A 24,476-nucleotide genomic window follows, 5' to 3' on the forward strand; every position below is an offset into this window, starting at 1 on the left:
ACAGCGGAATGAACCGCCAACTTATCCAGCACATGTTTTACGCAGCGGATGCCCTTCCAGCTGCAACCCATCACTGGGAACATCTTTACAGACTCACTCAAACTCACACACTACGGACAATTTAGCCTTCCCAATTCACCTGTACCGCAAGTGTTTGGACTGTGGGGGAAACCGGAGCACCCGGAGGAAACCCACGCGAACGCAGGGAGAACATGCAAACTCCACACAGAAATGCCAACTGACCCAGCCGAGGCTCGAACCAGCGACATTCATGCTTTGAGGTGACAGAACTACCTACTGCGCCACTGCGTCGCCTTATTCATAATTCTGATGTTGAATTATTATGTTTGAGACATATGCTTGTCATTTGTCAACATTAGACCAATTGTTTTCACTGGTAAAATGAAACATTTGTCATTATCAGATTCCCTCTTGCACTTTATTCAACATTATATAAGCTAGAGTAGTTATACTGACCCAGTAAACATTTATTTTCATGCACAACTCTTTGTATTCGCTATGAAAGAAAAAAACATATCAGGCAATAGTCGTAATCATAACTGTTATGATGTGATATGATCATTGAAATAATCTGCGCGCCGGTTTCACTCTCACTTTCACTGTGGCCCACGTCTGTGATCACTTCGGGAAAAAAAAACATGTATGCGAGTAATACTTCCCACGCGGCTCCCAAACGATCACTCTGTGCAACAAACTGAATGTTACTCGGTAGTACTCGTTACTCTATAGTAAACAAACAAATTCCACAACTACATCACTACATTAAGCCAGAAATTACATTGTTTGTTGAATTATACCTTATAAATAGAGTATTTGACACTTTTAACGCCATTTGGAGGTGTCAATATTGCTCATTAGCCGCATTTCCACTATCGGGCCAGTGCGAGCCAGGGCTTTAATCGGGCCAGGCCGGGCCAATAGCCCGGGAGGTTGAGAAATGAGGCCGAAATCATGTCGCGTTTCCACTGTCGGGCTAGTTGCTCGCAGTGCGTCACGCAAACACCGCCCCCAGAACGTCCCCCGAATCAAACGTCACACAACCCGTCACACAACCCGCCCACTTCAGCGGGAACAAAAAACTCAAATTATAACCACAAACACAACCTGGCATCACTACGAGAGCTGGAAGATGGAGAACACCGAAGCGATTGCTTTTTTACTGTTTGTGGTCTGTTGGTGTAAGGCCAGACAGCGATCCCTGGATAAGGACATTCGAGTTCGGCGGCATTTACTTCGAACACAGATTTTGGCTGCTATCCATTTTTTCTTCTTCTTAGTGAGTTGATCAAGCGCGATAGCAAAACAAAAGTAAGGGAAGAAAGCATCTTGTCTCTTCTTTCCTGACAGGAAAACTCCGCCTTTGTACGTAACCCCGCCCCGAAGCCCCAGTTGGCCCTCCTTGGCCCAAGGTATTCGGCGGGCCGAAAAAGGCCGGACGCTGGCCCCAAGGAAGCCCCGCTTTGGCCCGATTACGCCCCGGAAGTGATAGTGGAAACGCGACTGGCCTTGGCTCGCCATGGCTCGCTCGCTTTAGGCGCGATAGTGGAAACGCGGCTATTGCTCTCCATGTTGCTGTGAAGTCTTGTGCGTCCGCCTTTACACTTCTCTCCTGACCTTGAAAATGTAATTGGCTGAATCGTAGAAAAGCTGAATTAAGATCGCGTGTAGGGTCAAATCGCGATCGCCATCTTTTTTCGATTAATCGTGCAGCTCTAATGGACATAATGAACAAATGCAGTATACAGCAATGGCGATTAGTTTTCTCTTACATCCACCATCTTCTCGATGTGTTTGCTGATGATTGCAGGATCAGCTTTGGGTTTGACCGACGCTGCCCAGTCATCTATTATTGAAAGTTTTTTAGGAGCTGGACTGGAGGTAGAGCTTGAGTTCTGATGCAAAACAAAAATAAACATAATTCACAACAGGCATTTTTAGTTAGGATTTGCAGTCATTCTTATGTAGCTTTCATTTAAATGTGAGTTTAATTATTATATTATTATTAATATAAAAAAAATTTAGGTTACATTTCTGACCCTGGACCACTCTGACACTGGTCTTGTGTTGTAGTGGTATATTTAAATAGCCAAAAATACAATGTTTGGGTAAAAATTCTTTTAAATTTTACTTTTTTATGCCAAAATATCCTTAGAATATTAAATAAATATGTTTTGTCATTTATTCATGACAAGGAAACCCACGCCAACACAGGGAGAACATGCCAACTCCATTCAGAAATGCCCAGCCGGGCCTCGAACCAGCAACGTTCTTACTGTGAGGCAACAGTGATAACCACTGAGCCACTGTGCCGCCTATATTTCGTACATTTCCTACTGTATATATATATATAAAAGCATTATTTTTGATTAGTAATATGCACTGCACTTCATTTAGACAGTTTAATGGTGATTTATGGAGCAACATTTGTGCCAATATTTCACAAACAAATGCAGCATTTCACAAACATACACAATCTGCTTTGCAAAGAATCCCTCGACCCGCAAACAAACAGAGAGCACTTTGCAAAGCAAAAGTTTGAGCTAAAACCTAGTGATGTTAACAAATAAACATCTTGTGTTTTACAAATACAACGTACAGTCAATAAATGTACAGACCCTCTGCATTTAACCCTTGAACAAACACCAAATCTAGTGCATACAGCTGCATACCTGCACATTTTCTCACAAATACATCCGGATGGATTTTCTCACAAACGGATGGATTCGGACTCTCTCACAAATGCATTCAGGCAGATTTTCTCACAAATGCTCTTGGGTCATTTCCTAGCTGACAAAAAGGAGCATTGATGTCTGTCTGTCCGTCCGTCCGTCCATCCGTCCGTCCGTCCGTCCGTCTATCTATCCCTGCCTATCTATCTATCTATCTATCTATCTATCTATCTATCTATCTATCTATCTATCTATCTATCTATCTATCTATCTATCTATCTATCTATCTATCTATCTATCTCTACCTGCCTATCTATCTATCTATCTATCTATCTATCTATCTATCTATCTATCTATCTATCTATCTATCTATCTATCTATCTATCTATCTATCTATCTATCTATCTATCTCTGCCTACCTATCTATCTATCTATCTATCTATCTATCTATCTATCTATCTATCTATCTATCTATCTATCTATCTATCTATCTATCTATCTATCTATCTATCTCTGCCTGCCTATCTATCTATCTATCTATCTATCTATCTATCTATCTATCTATCTATCTATCTATCTATCTATCTATCTATCTATCTATCTATCTATCTCTGCCTGCCTATCTATCTATCTATCTATCTATCTATCTATCTATCTATCTATCTATCTATCTATCTATCTATCTATCTATCTATCTATCTATCTATCTATCTATCTATCTATCTATCTATCTATCTATCTATCTATCTATGCCTGCCTATCTATCTATCTATCTATCTATCTATCTATCTATCTATCTATCTATCTATCTATCTATCTATCTATCTATCTATCTATCTATCTATCTATCTATCTATCTATCTATCCATCCATCCATCCATCCATCCATCTCTGCCTGCCTATCCATCCATCCATCCATCCATCCATCCATCCATCTATCTATCTATCTATCTATCTATCTATCTATCTATCTATCTATCTATCTATCTATCTATCTATCTATCTCTGCCTGCCTACCTATCTATCCATCCATCCATCCATCCATCCATCCATCCATCCATCCATCCATCTATCTATCTATCTATCTATCTATCTATCCTTCAGTCCGTCCGTCTGTCCATCTAACTATAGTCTAATATCTCTTGGAATTAGAAATATCGGTTACATTTTACACATTGGCACAAATTCTGCTCCATATAGGTTTTCTCAATATTTTTGCTATTTTTTTATTTAAATAGCCCAGCTTTTACAGTTTTTCTCAGTGGCTTTGGTGCATTTCTCACAACACTGTTTACATTTGCACATCAGTTAATGCATTTCTCAAAACAATTAGTACAAACTGCAAAACCTAGTTGATAACCTGCAGAAGTGTGTCACATGCTCAAAATGGAGAGCTCATCCCTCAAAAGCAAGTATTGATGTCAATGAAAGAGTGAGTGTCAGCAAGATGAAAAGTCCTGACACTATTGTTTATGAACATGATAGTGAAATGGCTTTGTCATGTTTTCATCAGGACAGTTTACTCTCTAAATATTTTCCAATGCAAAAATGTCAGATTTTGGTGACACGTCCTGAAAATGCTCAAGACAGCACTAGATAATATTTGCACAGCCATTCGAAAACTACAGTAAAGTTAGACATCACTGCATTTAGTGAGGTGTCTGAGTACAACACACTGAGTATGCATGTTTCACATTTTCCATATGCTCTTTACATTTGTAATTTATTCACAGCATTGTGCAAAAGAATAAATACAGCCTTATTTACAACAAACATACACTCCCTTTGGCTAGTGCACAACTGTGAACAATATTGCAGTACATATTGGTACTGAACCAACATACACAGATCTGTAAATCACTCATAAAACTTCAATTTCGAAGACATTTTCATGAAAAAAAAAAGATTTAAAAAGTTTTATACAATTTGCTAGACAGATTTTGACATTTGTCTATGTAATGACTCAAGTAATGCAGTGTTTCCCAACCCTGTTCCTGGAGGCACACCAACAGTACATATTTTGGATGTCTCCCTTTTCTGACCCATTAACTTCAGGTGTTGGAGTCTCTTCTGATGTTATGATAAGTTGATTCAGGTGTGTTTGATTAGGGAGAGGTTGAAAATGTGTACTGTTGGTGTGCCTTCAGGAACAGGGTTGGGAAACACTGAAGTAATGAAATGAGGACTGTTAGTTTAATATGGAATGACTATTCAGCATTCACAAGTGTAGTTAATTTGGACTTACATGACGTAAGCAAATGATAATGTTATAAAGAGCAGAGAGTCGTATGAAAGCGATTGATGCATGTCCAAAAGCATTCGCAATTTGTTGGAAGGAATGAGAAACTGCTACTGTGATGTGCACAAATGACTGATTATTTTGAGAAATGCTTGAACTGTTGTGCAAATGTAAATAGTGTTGTGAGAAATGCACCAAAGCCACTGAGAAAACCTGTAAATGGAAAAAAATCCTGACACTTACAACTGGTTTTGTGGTCCAGGGTCGCATTTCACAGAATACACTGTACTTTTTGATGGTCTGCATGCATGTGAATGCATTAAATGAAGTGTCTGTAAAACTGACCGCTGGTTTTGTAGCTCTGGGTTCTCTCTGTAACGAGAGCTGATAAATCTCCTCTTCTGTGTGATACTGATCCAGTGACACCTACACATAAAACAACACTCAAAATCTGCCACAGCAAACGGTGAGCACGCATGAGGAATATAACCTTTCACAAAGACATAAAGGATTCTTATTTCCTAAAAAACTGTTGTTGCTTAATAAACTTATTTTATGTAACAATTATTATGTATTAAAGGCATATACTATGGAAAAAACTCTTTTATATGGGGTTTAAAGTATGTAAGTGTAACCAGCTTTAATTTTATTTTTATTACTACAATTGATAGAAACAGTCTGCAAAACCCTTGGAATGACATTCTCCCTTTGTACGTGTCATCAAAAGAGGAAAGCCCCGCCCACTAGTGACCATCATTAGCATAGGACATTAGTTTTGTTGTCAAATCTACCACTAACACATGTGCATTCATAGCTCCGCCCTCTTCTGAAAAGTGGGCTGGGTCCAGTGAGTCTGGGTTGGATATGGGGATCATGTTCATACAGTCTGCTAAGATACAGTTGTTAAAGACTAGTAGAAACTGCTCGATTTGAACAATTTAAACCAATTAATCAACTTTTAATGGTAACATATTTAAGTCACAGTTCTCACTATTTACTACTGGCTTATGACATGATTATTAAAGAGATAAAGAGAAAAACTTGAGTACAGGAAGTTAAATGAGCTACAATTAAAGCAAACTTTAGAGATTTTGAAACACTTTAATGCTACTGTGTGCATGTTTTGTCTCGCTAGTCCCTTTAGTTTCATGGTTGGATTTTGATCAGATATGAATTCTCATGGTACATTAACAGAATGCAGCGATTACTGTACGGATTCCAGAGATTATATTTAGAGCTGTTCTGGGAGCTAAAAAATAGTTTCTATGGCAACAATTTCTTGCAAAAGTTTTTATGTTGCGTATGGATTGGTTAAATAAAGTTTCCAGAATATACTAATATTGAACATGATTTGTGCATAACAACAGTTGAGTGTAAATACTGTGCATGCACAGGTAGTTGACTGCCAAAATACACTATATAATGTCTTTCTCTTATATGATTGTGCTGAAGGTGGGCTGTGAGTAGGCATGGGCCGGTAAGAGATTCTGACAATATGATAACCTTGGATAAAAATATCACGGTTTCACAGTATTGTGATTACAGCTCTAAAATACATTCTTCTTAAATGTCTGGGTAACAACCTTTTCCCACTTTGAACACGATATATTTTATATATATTATATTTTTTTTTAGAATTTTTTTAATTTAAAGTCAACATTTTATTTTGATGGTCCATTTGAGTATTAGTAGACTCTCTGCTTAATATCTGTTGATAGTCTGCTTCAATAGATATTTAACTGACCATAAGAAACTTTCCAAGTACATGCCAACTTTCACTAACCCCAACCCTAATCCTAACCCTAACCCCAACCTAACAGTTATTTGTAATCTAATGAGAATTAGTTGGCATGTAGATGCAATGTAACTTACATTCAACGATGGACCAATAAAATAAAGTGTGACCAAAATAAACTGTTTACTGTAACAGTAAACCTGTCAGGCTAAACACCAACTGAATCATTGACTTCTGCTGTCTTCATTAGTTTCAAAAACACTGATTTCTTTACTATTTAAATCGGCATCTTTGGATACCTTTTCTGCTGGAGATACTGTTGTTTAAAAAAAAAAACACATGCCATAGGATTGGTATAGCAGAATATTTTGTCTGTTTTAAAACCTTGACTTTTCCAAACCATGGTATACCTTGGAACGGTTATATGGCCCCTGGCTGTGAGCTATTAGAGCCAAAAGATTTTCAGGAGCTTACATAAAGTTTACATAAAGTTTAATTGCAAGTTTACATAAAGTGATTGCACAAGTCTTGAAATGTTAGTTAATTGTCATCCTATCATTCCTGGAATCCAGTCCAAACATTTAATGTAAAAAGTATCACGATTAATCATTGCCCAGCAATTAAACCAATTAAAAAAAAACCATCAAATTATAATGGTAATATATTTAAGTCTCGGTTCTTGCTATTAACTACTAGCTTATTACATGCTTATTATTAAGATATTAACTGTGTTTTGGTGCTTATAAGGTATGATTTTATTCAACATCCCCAAACCTGCCCAATAACTAAACCCAAGTACTACCTTAATAAATATTAATAAGCCTCTAATTAGTAGGTTATTAAGCTAATAGCCTTAGAAAATGGTTTGTTAATAGCGTGAATTGTACACTAAAATACAGTGTTACCATTCTAACCACTAAACCCAGAATATTTTAATATTAATATTTCATATTTCATATAAATTTATTCGTTTTAACATGGTAAAAAATTACCAGTAGAGACCCACAGAACTAATACAGTTTCCATTAAAGTAAATATACTACATTAGAACTTTTTAATCATCAAGAAACCAACACAGGCTCATTGGGAATACGTTCTCCAGGGCTACACTTTTGGGAAACCAAAAATACGTGCTTCGGCATTCATTTGTCTGCATTTTCTGGGTGAAACAAATGATACTGGGCGGTGTGACGCTGCAAGCTTTTGCCCTTTTTCACAATGCAAGGTGAAACCTTCACGACAATGTATTATCAATGGATAAAGAGTTGTTGCACAGTTGTTCACATGCCACCATATAATGCCACAAACTTAACAATTTAAATATGTCTGTGATCTGTAATCGATCGCTCGTTTATTGCCGTATGTACAGATTTTCAGAACAGACAGTTTGCTCAGTAGCTCACCTGGTACAGTGTCATACTTGGGACATGGTGTAAAGTGGGTTCAAGTGTGGTGAAGAACTATTCCAGAAACCAGATAAAAACAAAAAGACTATGTGAAATCGTTGTAAAAGTATGCAGCCCCAACATGCTTTTCTCTTCTCGTTTGCTTTTGAAAACATTTATTGAAGGATGCTGAACAGTTGAAAGGATGTTTAAAAGACACATAACATGAGAAAACAGCCTAGTAACTAATCTGAGATGAGCAAAAATGTAGACATCGCCCTCTGGTGGATTTACGATAAGAATGGGTAAATAGTACGTATGAGAAAACAAAACCTAGTAACACGTTTAAGATTCTCGAAAATGTACACAATGCCCTCTGATGGATTTACGAGTAGGGCATGTAAATGACGCGTATGAGAAAACGTAGCCCAGTCACATATCTGAGATTCCCAAAAATGTACATTGCGCCCTCTAGTGGATTTGAAAGCTACAAGCGGACCTCACTGTAACCACGTATTTCACGGTTTGTAAAAATGTAGCTCTGGGCAGGTATTTGAGATTGACAGAAATGTAAACAGCGCCCTCTGGTGGATTTGTGAACAAAAGCTACAAGCGAACCTCACTGGAACCACGTATTTCACGGTTTGTAAAAATGTAGCTCTGGGCAGATATTTGAGATTGACAGAAATGTAAACAGCGCCCTCTGGTGGATTTGTGAACAAAAGCTGCAATCAGATGTCACCGGAACCACGTATTTTGCGGCTTGCAAAAATGTAGCCCTGAGCAGGTATTTGAGATTGAGTCTCACATTTGAAATTGGCCTAAATGTAGACAGTGTCCTCTCGTGGATTTACGAAAAGAAAATGTAGCCCAGTCACACATTTGTGATTCTTACAAATGTACACAGCGCCCTCTAGTGGATTTGTGGAAAAAAGCTGCAAACATTACCATAGCCACGTATTTCGCGGTTTGTCAAAATGCAGCCCTGGGAAAGTATCTCCAATGAGCCTAGGTTGCATAAAACCCAAACACACACTCACGGTGAGCAGATTGAGCAGGTCTGTGTTGGCCTCAATGTGTGGAGGATTGCTCTGCACGAGGGATAATTCCTGCAGGATAGCGTAGAGTTGCTGTGTTTTGGTCAGGTTGACTTGAGTCTTCTGTGGGTCTGTCCAGTCCGAGAGAGCAACATGAACCGCTATCAGGTCCTTCAGGCTGACGGCCAGGATTGGGAAACGAAAGCCAGTGCATTCAGCGAACCTGCGCCGGTACTGACTGTAGTTTCCAGAAGAGGTCAGCATGTCCAGCAAACTGTTAAACACCTGAGGGAGAAATGTGGACATGATGTTGTCTGAAACACTGAAACTGTAGTGAGCGGTATGTTACTTCAAAAAAGAAATTACACTCTAAAAAATGATGGGTTGTTTTAATGGTTTGTCAAATATGGACAAACAAAAAATGTCGCTTCAATGTAGTTGAAAAAGTTGGGTTACAACAACCCAGTTTCTGTCATGAACACTTTATTTAGTATGCAATGAATATGTATATGGCAATGTTTTTGTATTTGGTCTTGGCGTTATAGACACACTGCAACTGCTGCTGCTTTGATTATTATGGCAGAGCAAGTACCAATACCTGCTACTACCATTTTATATACAGATATGCCTTCTGAGAATATAACACACTGCTGATGCAAACATAATACATATGTAACTCGTAGCATCTAAACATAGGTGGAGATGGGGTGGAGGAGGGTCTCCAAAAACATGCCACAGCTTAACGGCGTAGAATGACACTGAGCAATTAAACTGATAAGGAGCAAGCTCATTGGCTGCCAAGGTGACAGCAACCAATCTCCTGCCATGTAGGTAATGACACAGGAGCAGATTAGGTGACCTATCAGTCTGTGCGCACATAAACAACTGTAAAGTCTGTTTACTCACTTTAAGTAACTAATGACTTTTTACAAATAAGCCCATTGCCTTAAAAGCAGCAAGTTTACTTAACAGTTCCAAGTAACAATGGGTTTACTTACATTATTTTTAAGTTGACTTGACTTAATTTGAATAATTCTGCAAATTTTACAATCCCTTTTTAAAATAAAGTCAACTAATAGCGTTTTTTTTGGGCTATTTTGAGCGTATGAACCTTATTGGTGTCGCTGCTGATGTTCGCCTGCGTCTCCTTCAGCCTGGAGATGGAGCTGTTACTGAGTCCTCCGACCACCGCCATCAGTGTGTTGAAGTTCTGCAACTGTAGGAGTTTCTACAGGGCAAACAAAGCATTGTAATAGCAAATAAGTCTATAGACTGAAGATGTAGAAAAAAAATAAAGCACATGGAGTATTTCATAAAATATTTTTTCTTCTGGAGAAAGTCTTATTTGTTTTATTTGGGCTGGAATAAAAGCAGATTTTAATAAATTAAAAAAAGCATTTTAAGGTCAATATTATTAGCCCCCTTAAGCAATATTAGTTTTGGATTGTCTCCAGAACAAACCACTGTTATACAGTGACTTGCCTAATTACTCTAACTTTACCCTAATTAATCTAGTTAAGCCTTTACATGTCACTTTAAGCTGAATACTAGTGTCTTGAATAATACCTAGTCAAATATTATTCACTGTCATCATGACAAAGATAAAAGAAATCAGTTATTAGGAATGAGTTATTAAAACTATTATAGTTAGAAATGTGTTGAAGAAAATGTCTTTCTGTTAAACAGAAATTGGGGAAAGAAATATACAGGAAGGCTAATAATTCAGGAGGGCTAATAATTCTGACTTCGACTGTATAAAGCGCAGGAAGTGATATTTTGGAAGAGGAAGAGCTCAGGGCCCATAAGAAGGAAGAGAACAAGGGATCATGAGGAGGAGCGGGAGCAGGGGGCGACAGACCCCGCTGCGCTGCTGAAAAATTCAAAGAGAAAGAAAGTCACATGGGACTCGCTGTCGTCAAACTAAAGGTCTACAACATTGCAAACTCTTGCTTTATAGGTCTTGGCCTTCACTTTTTTCTTTCAGGTGGATTTTGTCTGTTTGGACGTAGAACATCAAAATGGTCACAGTTTCTACAAAAGGTTTTCAACATTAACAACACACTCATTTCACCAAATCAGCATCCTGGAATGATTTCTGAAATATCATCTGACAGTGAAGACTGCAATAATGGTATTTAAAAAATGCCTAAATCTCAAACTTAAACATGAAATATTTCTAGTATTTTATACAGAAATCCAGCCTAGGTGATTCAAGAATCGCACCTTGTAGTTTCATCCACAATAACAATGTTACAATAGGTCAAACACTAGAAAACCTATGCGCAATTCCATTCAGGGGAGAAATGTCAGTACTTCAGTATTGCTGACCTGTGCCAGAGGGTTTGAATAATCATGGCTTTTAATGTTTTTTTGTAATACAAATACATTTAGTAAAGCATACACTCAATGTATCGCATAACAGTATGATGCATGAATGTGCTCCACGCAGATGATCAAGCTTGACAACCACCTGTAGGACACACTCCTCCTGTCTTAATGCACCAGATATTTTGTTAGAAATACTCATAAGCTTTACATGTTTGATCCTATGTTTGTTTATGTATCTGATTCCTGAAAACCTCCAGGGACAGACGAGTCTCGCTTACGTCCAGCTTCTCCAGCCTCCGGCGCCTAGACTGCAGCTCTGCACAAGATGTTTGGCCAGTGGAGAAATGGTCGTGTCCAACTGAGCCTGGTTTCTCTCGAGGTTATTTTTTTAACTCTTCACTTTTGCCAATTTGTGAAGCTTTTTCCTCGCCACTGTCGCCACTGGCTTGCATGGTTCGGGATCTGTAGAGCTGCGCATCGATGGATTTGCTCTTCAGTGTTTGGACTCTCAGTAGTGTCTATTAAACCACACTGAACTGAACTTAAACACAACAAACTGAACTACACTCTTTCAATTTACTATGATCTTCAATGTGAAGCTGCTTTGACACAATCTACATTGTAAAAGCGCTATAAAAATTAATAATAATATATATATATATTTAGAGCTATGCTAATTATTTTCTTTATTCTCTATTTCCACCTGGGCATATTCATCCCGAGGCCCCTAGAGACTATGCAGTGCCATTGATGCGATCCAAGACCTGTGGAGAAATGATGCCAAGGTATCCATAATCCTGGACCAGGCCGTATCCTGAGCTGATGCTGTGGTGGTCAAGGAGGAATGGAGTGCATGAAGACGGATTCCTGAAAGACCACAATGACAAACAAGTCCCCGCATTGATCCTGTCGGCCAGCCTGAACACCACCGGTGCCCTACTCACACCTGCAGTTCTCCACGATGGACGTCCAGCATTCTCCAGCCTCCAGAGCCTAGACTGCAGCTCAGAAAGTTTGTCCAAAAGAATAATGGTCGTGCCCAACTGAGCCTGGTTTCTCTCAAGGTTTTTTATTTTTCCTTCACTTCGTCAATTGGTGAAGTTTTTTTCTCGCCAGTGTCACCACTGGCTTGCTCAGATCGGGACTTGTGGAGCTGCGCATCGATGGATGGTGTTTGAACGTTCAGCAGTGAAAATTAAACCACACTGAACTGAACTAAACTGAACTCTGAAATCTGGACTTTACTAGAACTTCCATGTTAAGCTGCTTCGACACAATCTACATTGTAAAAAGCGCTATATAAATAAACATGAATTTAATTGAATTGAATTTTGAGTAGGATTAATTGCATTTTAAGAGTTCATTTCAGGAGTTCGCCCTTAGCTGATGATTGATTATAAAGCATGTTTGGCATGTTGTCCCGGGAGAGAGCCCTGAGCTCGTGAGATCCTCGAGGCTCCCTCCCGTTGCAGAGCGAGAGGGGAGTTTGAGCTCAGGTAGATCTGGAGAACTCCCCTGCTGTAGTAGCTAATGAACAGATAGTGATTGCTCTTAAGAGTTAACTACTTACTAGGAGCATGTCTATGGTGCCGATTTGGATTAGTCAATTAACTTAAGCTGCATGTTTTTGGACGGAAGGAAACCGGGGAACCCAGGGGAAACCCACATGAGCATGGGGAGAACGTGTAAACTCCGCACAGAAACGTCAGCTGGCTTGATAAGGACTAAAACCAGTGACGTTCTTGCTGTGAGGCAACAGTGCTAAGCAGTGGTCCACCGTGCCACCCATCTATTAAAGGAGGAGGAGTAGGGGTGTAAGGGGGGATTCTTCAAAACGAAGATGGCTGTTATATGGAACTGAGGGTATTAATAGTGGCTTAGGAGTCGTCTGATTGGTGAATCATAAATTGGATAATGTGGGACCAGCCGCAAGCAATCATAAGCATGTGATCCTCTTATAATTAGTTTATAAATAAACTTCACTGTGTGTGTGTGTGTGTGTGTGTGTGTGTGTGTGTGTGTGTGTGTGTGTGTGTGTGTGTGTGTGTGTGTGTGTCTGACTGTGGACTGTCTCTAAAACTAAAACGTTTTTAATATTTTCTGCGGCAGATAGATGCAAGTGTCTCTCTGTATTTTGGTTTTGGTAACAAAAACCAAAAGATTCAGTAAAAGCAGAATGACCGTGATATGTGGACGTCTCCATTTTGGTGCTTTGCTTTCGTGTCCGTCACCTAGCAACAGCTGTACACAAAACAGCAGCTCGATGACGCAAGCGTACCGGGGTTCAGGAGGAAAAAAGACTGTGTGAACACAAACCAGCCGAGAAGGTGGCAAGGGGGGACAATCAAACTTGGGTTTGGACCAGGCAATTGAACCAAGTGTGAAAGCACCCTTAGTGTCACGTGATTTTTGCCAAACAAAAAGCTGAAAAAAAGTGCTATAAAAATACCAGTAGCTCAGTATTGCTGACCTGTGCGACCTGTATGAAGTGTGCGATCACAGCAGCTCTCTGCGGTGCAGTGGGTTTACTCAGAACCATCAGCTGAATCCATTGCGAGACGCTGTTGAAGAGCGTAATAAACCTCTCCAGAATGGGGTTATCCACCGTACAGCCATGCATCACAAAACTGTGGTAATCCTGAAACTGAAACACACAGAAAAACAAAAACAAAGTATAATTATAATGATGCTGTTAACACTTCACAATATGGGTGTACTAATATGCATTAATTAATGCACACATGATCATAAGTTAATGTATAAATCATGAAAAAACTAAACCATTTATTAACGATTAGTGCATGAGCAACAAACATTCTATTTGATTCATACAATAAAGGGGATATATTATGCAAAAATCACTTGTATAAGGGGTTTAAACACAGTCATGTGGCAGCAGTCTGTGAATATAACCAGCTTCTAATGGTAAACATTGATTAATTTTATTATTTATAATCACACTTGATAGAAACAGTCTGCAGAAACACTTTGATTGACATTCTCTCTTTGTATGATGTCATCAGATGAAGAAAGCCCCGCCCACTAGTGACCATCCTTCCCTTATTAGCATAAGACATTAGTCTTGTTTTTGAATCTGCCACTATGCTGACACACAGGCATGTGTAGCTCCGCCCTCTTCTGAAAAGAGCACAATCTCATTTGCATTTAAAGCGACAGTCACCAAAACAGCACTTTTCAATCAAAGCCTAAAAGGGTCAGTTTCAGGGAGTCATAAAGCACTATCTGTGTGGTATTTTGAGCTGAAACTTCACACACACATTCTAGGGACATCGGAGACTTATTTTACATCTTGTAGAAAGGGATATAATAGGTCACCTTTAAATAATCTATAAATTGGTATTAGTTAAATGAGCTGTAACGCATTATTTCCCTAATAACATAATATTTGAACTAATGATGTGAAGTCGTATGTTCATTACCACAAGATTATGTGTTATGTACTTTAAATACAGTTGTCTGCTTTAATTCATCACTAGATACTGATTTGTTAAGGTATCATTATGTTATGACTTTAGTTGTTAAGGCATGAGACTAATTGGTTATATACTGTTATTATTAAGTTAATCCTGTCTGTGCCTCAACATGTTTTTCCATGTCCTGAAAAACACTTGTCAGCATTTAAAATTAGACATTATTCGTGCTTTAGTGTCTGCCTGCTTTTTCAGCAGGATTTTTAAAAAAAATGTATTTTTAAAAATGCATTAACCAAACCAAAAAGTATGAAGAGGATCAAGGGATAAAGGGATTATCAAGAGGATAAAACATTAAATCTTTGATTTGTAGCAAAAAACAATAATATAAAAGCACGAAACTGTATACTGGAGGCAAAGAACTACAATCCCATTAAGCACTGCAAATAAGACAATGAAATTAAAAACAATGGCAAAATATGAACCTATTAATATAAAGGTAGTGATGTTAACTACTGAAACAATATCTTTCAAATATATCATCTCTATTGTTTCAAAATAGTAGGCGGAGCTAAAATATACATTTTTATTAGCACTCTGTGACTCTCTGATTGGTGGAATTTTGCACTGCATCATGGGTAATGTAGTTTGTACACACAAACACTGCTATTAAACATAATTATTTTTAAAATGGGTTTGACAAATGTTTAACAATCAGTTACCAACCTCAACAGGTCCATCTTTACAGGTTTACCATTTTACTACAGAGAAAATGTATGTTTTTTGACTATTGGGATCTTTTAGAGGACTATGACCACAAAAAGCGAACGTTGTAGCAACAAACACACCAGAATCTTGCAGAAGGACTTGTACTCCAGATAGGTCAGATGTTCGGCCAGCTCATAGGGGTCCAGGTGATCAAACAACAGAGACATTTTTCTCCTTTTCGACATTGATGGGACTCTTTTGGTGACTTGTCGTTTCCATTTATACGAGGGCCTGCAGCAGGAAACAAACATGTTATTTCAGAAAGGACTTAGGTTATTATTCCTGGCAGATGACTAATATGCTGAACATGACAGTACTGAGCAGGGCGTAATTCATGGAAAAATATGAAGAAATAATAAAAAAAAAACAATCATAGAGGAGTCATTTTAGTCCATTTGGTTTCAGAAGATTTCAAAGCGCAGAAGCACAAATAAAATATGAAAGCTGCAAAAGTAGAGGCTCTTTATTGACTTTGGTTGAATAAAACACCTTTAATGTCCATGGAAATGTATTATTCCACAAAAGTTCCTTATATCAGAAAATGCTTTTAATATGACAGGTTTCAAAAGAGGGTTTTTGCTGCAGTGCCACAGTAGAACCTCTTTAGTGAACATTTCTCAAATAATCAATTAATACTCAATTATTATGATTATTACTAATCTAAAGACCCGTTTGTGGAAGGAAAAGTTTGTGTGCATGATAAAGGTTCTCCATGGAACCATCAATGCCAATTGAGAACTTACATTTTTGAGTTTTTAATTTGCTCTTGACAATACAAAACAATACACAGAAACAAAAATATACAAATTACTTAATATGATTAACCAATCCAGGCTCATTCTGATTACGTACCCCTATATACATTTCTGGAGAGAGCAAAATACATCGCAGGAGGTATGTTTTTGAGAAGCTGACCACAACGAAGGCGACCGGGTTCGAATCCGGGGAAGAGCGGTTCCAGAAATCAGGTATGACAAAAACAGAATCCAAAAAATAAAATGAGCGAGTGAATAACAGAGTTGAGACTGCGGTAAAAATCCCAAAACGTGGTAAAAATATGAGACATAGGCTTTTCTTCTTTTGGACGGCTTTTGTCATCCGTTGGTTGGGTTTAGGGAAGTGGGTGGGCGGGTCAATCTGTAAAATTGGTGGGGTTCAGGGAAGGAGGTGGGGAGGGGGCAGTCAATCATTTAGTCAGTCAGCCATCAGACAGCGGCCTCTGGTGGGTTTACGCGAAAATAGCACAGGTGAGACGAGAGACATTCGAGATACGAAAAAGTGCACACAGCGGCCTCTCGCGGATTCGCAAAAACAAAAACTGCAGCCATATGTACCTCCCATGACGTATTTCGCGGCCTCCAGAAACGTCCATGGGACTACGTTTTCAGAATGAGCCTGGGTTGAACACTTTACTTCTTGAGATTAGAATAACACCATCACTGTCTATTCTTAAATCACTTTTAAAAATGCATCTGTTTAGTTCGGCATTTTAATTTTAACATTATAGTAGCTTTGAGAGGAGACGCAGTAGGTAGCATGATTGCCTCACAGCAAGAAGGTCACTGGTTCGAGTCTCGGCTGGGTCAGTTGGCATTTCTGTGTGGAGTTTGCATGTTCTCCCCGTGTTGGTGTGGGTTTCCTCCGGGTGGTCCGGTTTCCCCCACAAGTCCAAACATACCGCATTTAGGTGAATTGGGTAAGCTGAATTGTCCATAGTGTATGTGTGTGAATGAGTGTGCATGGACGTTTCCCAGTGATGGATTGCGGCTGGAAGGGCATCCTCTGCGTAAAACATATGCTGGATAAGTTGGCGGTTCATTCCGCTGTGGCGACCAGAGATTAATAAAGGGACTAAGCCGAAAAGAAAATGAATGAATGAATGAATGAATGAATGAATGAATGAATGAATAAATGAATAGCTTTGTCGATTGCATTATTTTAATATTTCCTCAGTTGTTTCTCTTGGTTTTACCTCTATGTTTTTATAATTGTCTCTTTATTTTGTCTTGTCTTACGTTTGTTTTAAAATCTGCTTTATAAATAAATGAACTTAGACTTGTGTGTGTGTGTGAGTGTGTGTCTGTAAACGTACACACTCTCCACATCAATGAGTTGACTCTGTGTTTCGTTGCCTCCGGTGTTCAGATTCTCCCTCAGGTCTTTAATCTGATCAGCCAACGCAGGATTCAGATCAAACTCTGCTGGAAACTCAGAAATCCAGTACCTGAAGAAGACAAAAGCGGGACATGCAGTGAAAAGAGAACATTCGGCATACAGCGGATGATAGGAAGGTCTTACTTGACGAGGTGGCATATTTTGGCTCTGAGCTCATCATCGCTGCCCTCCTGTGACCTGTGTGTTTGTTAAGGCTGTACAGTTTTCATTTTACTACTGCAGTCTATAATATCACACTACTACACCATTTACACTGAACTTCAACTCTGAAAACTGGACTGACACAGTTTCAATTTGCTGGAACTTCTATGTTAAGCTGCTTTGGCACAATCTACATTGTAAAAGCGCTAGAGAAATGAAGATGAATTAAATACTTGTGTTTCGCTGAACTGCATCCAGTGTTAGCAAAACACAATGTAAAATGTAACCTGAGGGTTTTTTGTAGATAAAGGATACTTTAGCAGAAGCTTCTTGGACAGATCGGTGGACGATATATACCAGGGATGCATCATGAGGAACATTCTAACAAATGAAGGATCCTTGATTGCACCGGCATCGTCTGAAAGCACAAATAAACATCACAGATTGTAGACACGGATAATCAGTTTTCCCACATGAAAAAAAATGGTAATTTATAGTAAATACTGTAGTGTTTTTGATCCACACTATAGTAAAGTACTTCAGTTAATGTTCCACCAATTCATTTAAACAACCCAGGCTCATTATTGATACGTACCCCTATATATATTTCTGGAGAGCGCCAAATAGGTCCCAGGAGCTATGTTTTTTGGCAGTTTTTGTTTTCGCAAATCCACCAGAGGCTGCTGTGTACACTTTTGCAGATCTCAAATTTCTTGCGCGAGTGCCATTCACACCTGCTGTTCTCGTGTAAATCCACCAGAGGGCGCTGTGTGTGCCTTTGCAGATCTCAAATTTCTCTTGTGAGTGCCATTCGCGCCTGCTGTTCTCGTGTAAAATCACCAGAGGCCGCTGTCGACTGACTGACCGACTGATCCCCCAGCAACCTCCTTCCCTAAACCCAACCGACAGTGCTTTCGAAAGGACCGATTAACCCGCCTACCGCCTTCCATAAACACAGAGGACAGTTTTCAAAAGCAATCCAGAAAAAGAAAATCCATCGCGCCGCTTGATTTTTGCCACGTTTTCAGAATCAGAATCAGAATCAGTTTTATTGCCAAGTGTGCTTCACACACACAGGGAATTTGTTTTGGATACAGAAGCTTCCAGTGTACATAAAGTGACAAGTGACAACACAAAATAAATATGAAAAAAAAAATAAAAATAAAAATGATGAACATTAAACAGATGCGGTTAGTGAAGAAACCTGGATGTTGAGTTGTATGTACAGAGTGTTATAAATATACAGGTTATAAGGTGCTGTGTACAAGTGCGAATGTAGAAAGTATTGCATTGTATATTGATATAAGGTGCTGTGTACAAGTGCGTATGAGAAAGTATTGCACATATTTATTGCACAGTAGGGGAATATTTAACTGTTCATACGGTAGACAGCCTGAGGAAAGAAACTTTTCCTGTGTCTGGCTGTTTTTGTGCTTGGTGCTCTGAAGCGCCGACCAGACGGTAACAGTTCGAACAGGTAGTGTGCTGGGTGTGAGGGGTCCAGAGTGATTTTGCGAGCCCTTTTACTCACTCTGGAAGAGTACAGTTCTTGAAGTGTAGGAAGGGTTGTGCCAGTGATTCGTTCAGCAGTCCGGACTATTCGCTGTAGTCTACGGAGGTCGGTTTTGGCAGCTGTGCCGAACCAGACGGTGATTGAAGTGCAGAGGATGGATTGGATGACAGCTGAGTGGAACTGTACGAGCAGCTCCTGTGGCAGGTTGAACTTCCTCAGCTGACGAAGGATGTACAGTCTCTGCTGGGCTTTCTTCACAATAGAGTCTATGTGACTGTCCCACATTCTCAGTGATCTTACCACATTCTCACCCTATTATTTACCTCTCACTAATCTATCTTTTAAATTCATATTTTTAATAAGAAGCTTTACAATATTATATTTGTGCATATACATTAGATTAGTCAGTACTGAAGCCAAATCTGAAGCTTATCTAACAAAATAACTTATGATAACGATCCAAAAACTATTACACCCAAATGTATATGTTATAGAAAAATATTAAATACAAATTTTAAAAAGAGGAAAAAAAAAAAAATCAAGAAAAATGTAAACAAAAGTAAATGTAAATCAAAAAATGTAAACATTTAATTGAAATGTTGTAGGTTGTAATTTATTTATTTATTTATTTTTGCTTGAATTTAATTGTATTATCTTTCAATTTCTAAAGCGTTTTGGTAACTAAAATATTATTTTAATAAATATCTCTGTTTAATAAATCTGTTTGGCACCACAATACACTTGCCAACACTGTAAAACCCAAAAGGTTATAAGGTAACTGATTTGGGGAAACCATATGGGGAAACTGATTGCAACAAACCATTTAAGTTTTTAAAAAACTAAATCTAATGAGAACTGTGAACTTAATCCATTTGAGTAAGCGAAGCAATTTGAGCACTGTAAAACCCAATTAATAAAGAGAACTCAAACCAACTAAGTACTGTAAAACCCAATGAGTTAAGGCAACTCAAACCATTTGAGGAAACCGATTGCTGCAAACCATTTGAGTTAAAAAAAAAAAACTAATCTAAATGAGTACTGTGAACTTACTCCATTTCAAGAGTTCACACTTAGATAATGCTCGACTATGATAGCAGGTTTGGCATGCTGTCCCGGGAGAGAACCCTGAGCTCGCAGATAGATGAGCCCAAGGTTCCCGCCTGGTCAATGATCATTAGGAGGGATACGAGATCAGGAGTTTCTCGAGTGCCCCCTTTTGCTATGTATACGTTAAGTGCTTGTGACTGTAGTACGATTCACTTATGTACATGTTTTTAGACTGTGGGAGGAAACCGGAGGACCCGGAGAAAACCCACGCAAACACAGGGAGAACATGCAAACTCCACGCAGGGAGTGCCGACTGGCTCAATTAGAACTTGAACCTGTGGCCTTCTTACTGCGAGGCAGCAGTGCTAACCACTGAGCCAGCGTGTTGCCCGATCATGAAAGAGGAGGAGGGAGAAGGGAAGGATGGGGGGGGGTTTCCAAAAACGAAGATAAGGAATGAAGTTTAGGCAGGATATTTATAGTAGTTTTAGAATGATCTGATAGGCTAGCTAATGATTAGCAATGAGGATCAGCTGTAGTCAATCATATCACGTGCTCCTCTCGAAATTAGTTTGTGAAACTTCATTTAAGTTGAAGTAATGAGGTATTTAATTTAACTAGAGTTCAAAACTCTTTTCAAATGAGTAGAATTAACTTTCAGTCTATACACTCATTTCATTTGATCAAGCTGACTGTTTATGTCAGTCATACACATATTCTCAGTGTATACTCACTGAGAAATTGATAACCATATAACTTTTATAATGGGGTGTAGTCAATTATGCTGAGCACTGTACTTTTTGCCGTTTGTTTTACCTGCTTACTAGAACCGTTCTTCACCGGACTCGAACTCCATCATCGCGGTCAACTCCTCTCTGTGTCTCAAGTCCACCAACATACCCGGTAAGCCACTAAGCAAACTGGTAACCGCAGAAAAGCAGTCCACACTGAGGTGAGCGATCAGCTGCTAGCATGAAAAGAAACAGAAGCCCATACCGCCCCGTAGAGTTCGTTTTAAACACGAAATGCAGCCATATGTACCTCTGGCTACATAATTCTGGCTCTCCAGAAATGTATACGAGGGTACGTTTTTACAAGAGCCTGTGTTGCCTTCACTACTTTATTATTTGATTAAGTTTATTTATAGTCTCACCAAAAGACTGCACACAGATGTCCACCAACTCATCCACTGTTCCTGAATCCACAGGTAACGGATCCATCATATTCCTCCGTGTTCACTTTCTAGTGCACTTCTCTCTTTCTCGTCTCCAGTGGTTTTGCTCTTTTCCTTTGTCTGTCAGATACAGTAGGAGAGAAACAAAATAAACATCCTTCTACAGTAAAAAAGAAGTGCACTGGATGAGCACTTGTACAACAGATTTTAAAATGATATAGTTTGAAAGCAGTATAGTAGAATGTTAATGAAACAATAGGCGTGTAAGAGTGTGAAGTTTCAGCCAAATATAGCCCACAGATAATGTCTTCTAACTTTCTGAAACTGACCCCTTTAGGCTGTGATTCATATTATGACCTTTTTTGGTGACTGTCGCTTTAAATTCAAATGAGATCGTGCTCTTTTCAAAAGAGGGCGGAGCTACAAACACCTATGTGTCAGCATAGTGGCAGATTAAAAACAGGACTAATCTCCTATGCTAATGAGGAAGAGATGGTCACCAGTGGGCGGGGCTTTCCCCCTCTGATGACATGTACTAAGTCAATCAAAGTGTTTTCATCAAGTCTGATTATAAATAATAGATTTAAATTATTTTTACCGTTAGATGCTGGATATATTCACACACTGTTGCCACACAAGTGTGTTTAAACCCCTTATAAAAGTGATTTTTGCATTATAGCTCCCCTTAAGAGACACTTTCATAACACTTTTTGTAAGGTGTCCTCGTTACGGTGTAAATCAGGGGTCACCAATCTCAGTCCTGGAGGGCCGGTGTCCCTGCAGGGTTTAGCTCCAACTTGCCTCAACACACCTGGCTGGGTGTTTCAAGTATACCTAGTAAGACCTTGATTAGCTCGTTCAGGTGTGTTTGATTAGGGTTGGAGCTAAAATCTGCCGGACACCGGCCCTCCAGGAACAAGTTTGGTGACCCCTGGTGTAAATAATGATTTAACTACTGAGTAATATTAATTAATTACATGTATTTACTATATGGTTAGGATGTGGGTTAGGTTTAGTTGCATGTAATTATGCATAATTATTTGTAATTACTATAGTAAACACACAGTAACAAGGACAACTTGAAATAAAAAGATTACCCATAACCGTTCAACACATGCTGTATATGTACACTTTTACAAACACACACTGATTTCATTCATTCATTCATTCATTCATTCATTCATTCATTCAATCAATCTTTAGATTACTCATAAAGATGTGCTTAAGATGTGTTAAAAAGCCCTAGATGACTGCATTTACAGTTTTTCATGATTGCTAACACACTCAAATTAAACTTGGGAAAAACTGTAATCTGTGGTTTTGTGAATGGTGGTAAGAATTTGAGAAAACCAGACTAGTTTGAAAAATTGTGTGTTAGCAATTGGAAACAGTATATTTGTATTGAAATGTATACATCACCAGAAAGCTGAATAAATAAGCTTAACATTTGTTGTATGGTTTGTTAGGATAGGCCAATATTTAGCTCTTGGTCTTTCACTGTTTGGTGAATCCAGTATGTTCATGTACTTTATGCCAATACCTCTCAAACCACAGATTACAGTTTTTCCCGATTGTTTACACACATTTTCTGAAAGCATGTCTCATTTTGACAGAACTCTACACACAAATCAAAAACCACACACACATATTGGGCAAAACCCTTCAATTCTCCTGCGAAATGAAACTTTACTTTCAAAACAGTGTGATTTCTTCTCAAAATGGTGTTTTCTTTTCAAATGACACACACAAACCATCACATCAATAGACATTTATAAGAGCCAGTTGAGCGCTGATGTGCTTAATGTAAAACACTTCATCTCCATTCATCATAATGACTTACTGTAAGCCTTTTTTTGTTCAGTGTTACACTACAGACAGTACACAGGCCTACAGAAGTGCATTGTAATATATTTCAGAATATTGATTTTATATAAAACACACAAATACACGGTGCCAAATATATTTTACTGTATTTTTCCCACAAAAACAGTGTACACAGTGTTCATCCCAACCAACACAAAGTTGCACATAACGTGGTCTGCATATACCATCAACTGAAGTATTTACTGAATACAGTTACAGTAAAAAACAACAACAACAACAAAAACAACTTCACTGCATCCTCTTTTCCGTTTTGGTCTGGACAAGCAGCAAGGGAAATGTCACCTTGCATGGCGAATCCAGCCATGAAAAGCCTCAACTGCTATAGCTTGGAGAAGGGTTATACGTGTGTGTGTGGATTTCTGCTGGGACATTTGGTACCTCTGTCATTCTGTCACTAGTAACCCAGAGTGCGGAGTCATGATGGTGTTTGTAGCACAAAAAAAACAGACAGACACACACAAATACATACGCACACATAACAAACACATATTTACATACACACAGACACGCACACACATGTACAGACAAACATACTAACACACACATATATACACACGCACACACACACACACACACACACACACACATATATATAGACACACACACACACACACACACACACACACACACACACACACACACACATATATATAGACACACACACACACACACATATATATAGACACACACACACACACACACACACACACACACACACACACACACACACACATATATAGACACACACACACACACACACACACACATACATATACACACACACACACACACACACGCACACACACACACACACACACACACACACATACACACACACACACACACACACACACATATATAGACACACACACACACACACACACACACACACACACACACACACACATATATAGACACACACACACACA

The 24,476-nt window shown here is 38.8% G+C and overlaps 1 protein-coding gene across 1 annotated transcript in view; it reads right to left on the bottom strand.

Moving 5' to 3' along the window:
• Nucleotides 1–24,476, bottom strand: part of LOC130232509 (RAS guanyl-releasing protein 2) — a 60,639-nt gene that overhangs the window by 13,680 nt on the left and 22,483 nt on the right. The window contains exons 2-11 of the mRNA XM_056462459.1: nucleotides 21,643–21,783; nucleotides 18,245–18,347; nucleotides 17,912–17,965; nucleotides 17,706–17,837; nucleotides 15,694–15,844; nucleotides 13,885–14,058; nucleotides 10,198–10,314; nucleotides 9,090–9,371; nucleotides 5,275–5,355; nucleotides 1,791–1,913 (exon numbers count right to left, since the gene is read on the bottom strand). Coding sequence (XP_056318434.1) covers nucleotides 1,791–1,913; nucleotides 5,275–5,355; nucleotides 9,090–9,371; nucleotides 10,198–10,314; nucleotides 13,885–14,058; nucleotides 15,694–15,844; nucleotides 17,706–17,837; nucleotides 17,912–17,965; nucleotides 18,245–18,347; nucleotides 21,643–21,712 — 1,287 coding nt within the window. The 5' untranslated portion in view covers nucleotides 21,713–21,783. The remainder of the gene's footprint in view (nucleotides 1–1,790; nucleotides 1,914–5,274; nucleotides 5,356–9,089; nucleotides 9,372–10,197; nucleotides 10,315–13,884; nucleotides 14,059–15,693; nucleotides 15,845–17,705; nucleotides 17,838–17,911; nucleotides 17,966–18,244; nucleotides 18,348–21,642; nucleotides 21,784–24,476) is intronic.

Source organism: Danio aesculapii, chromosome 7 (genome assembly GCF_903798145.1).
Source record: "Danio aesculapii chromosome 7, fDanAes4.1, whole genome shotgun sequence".
Classification (NCBI taxonomy): Eukaryota; Metazoa; Chordata; class Actinopteri; order Cypriniformes; family Danionidae; genus Danio; species Danio aesculapii.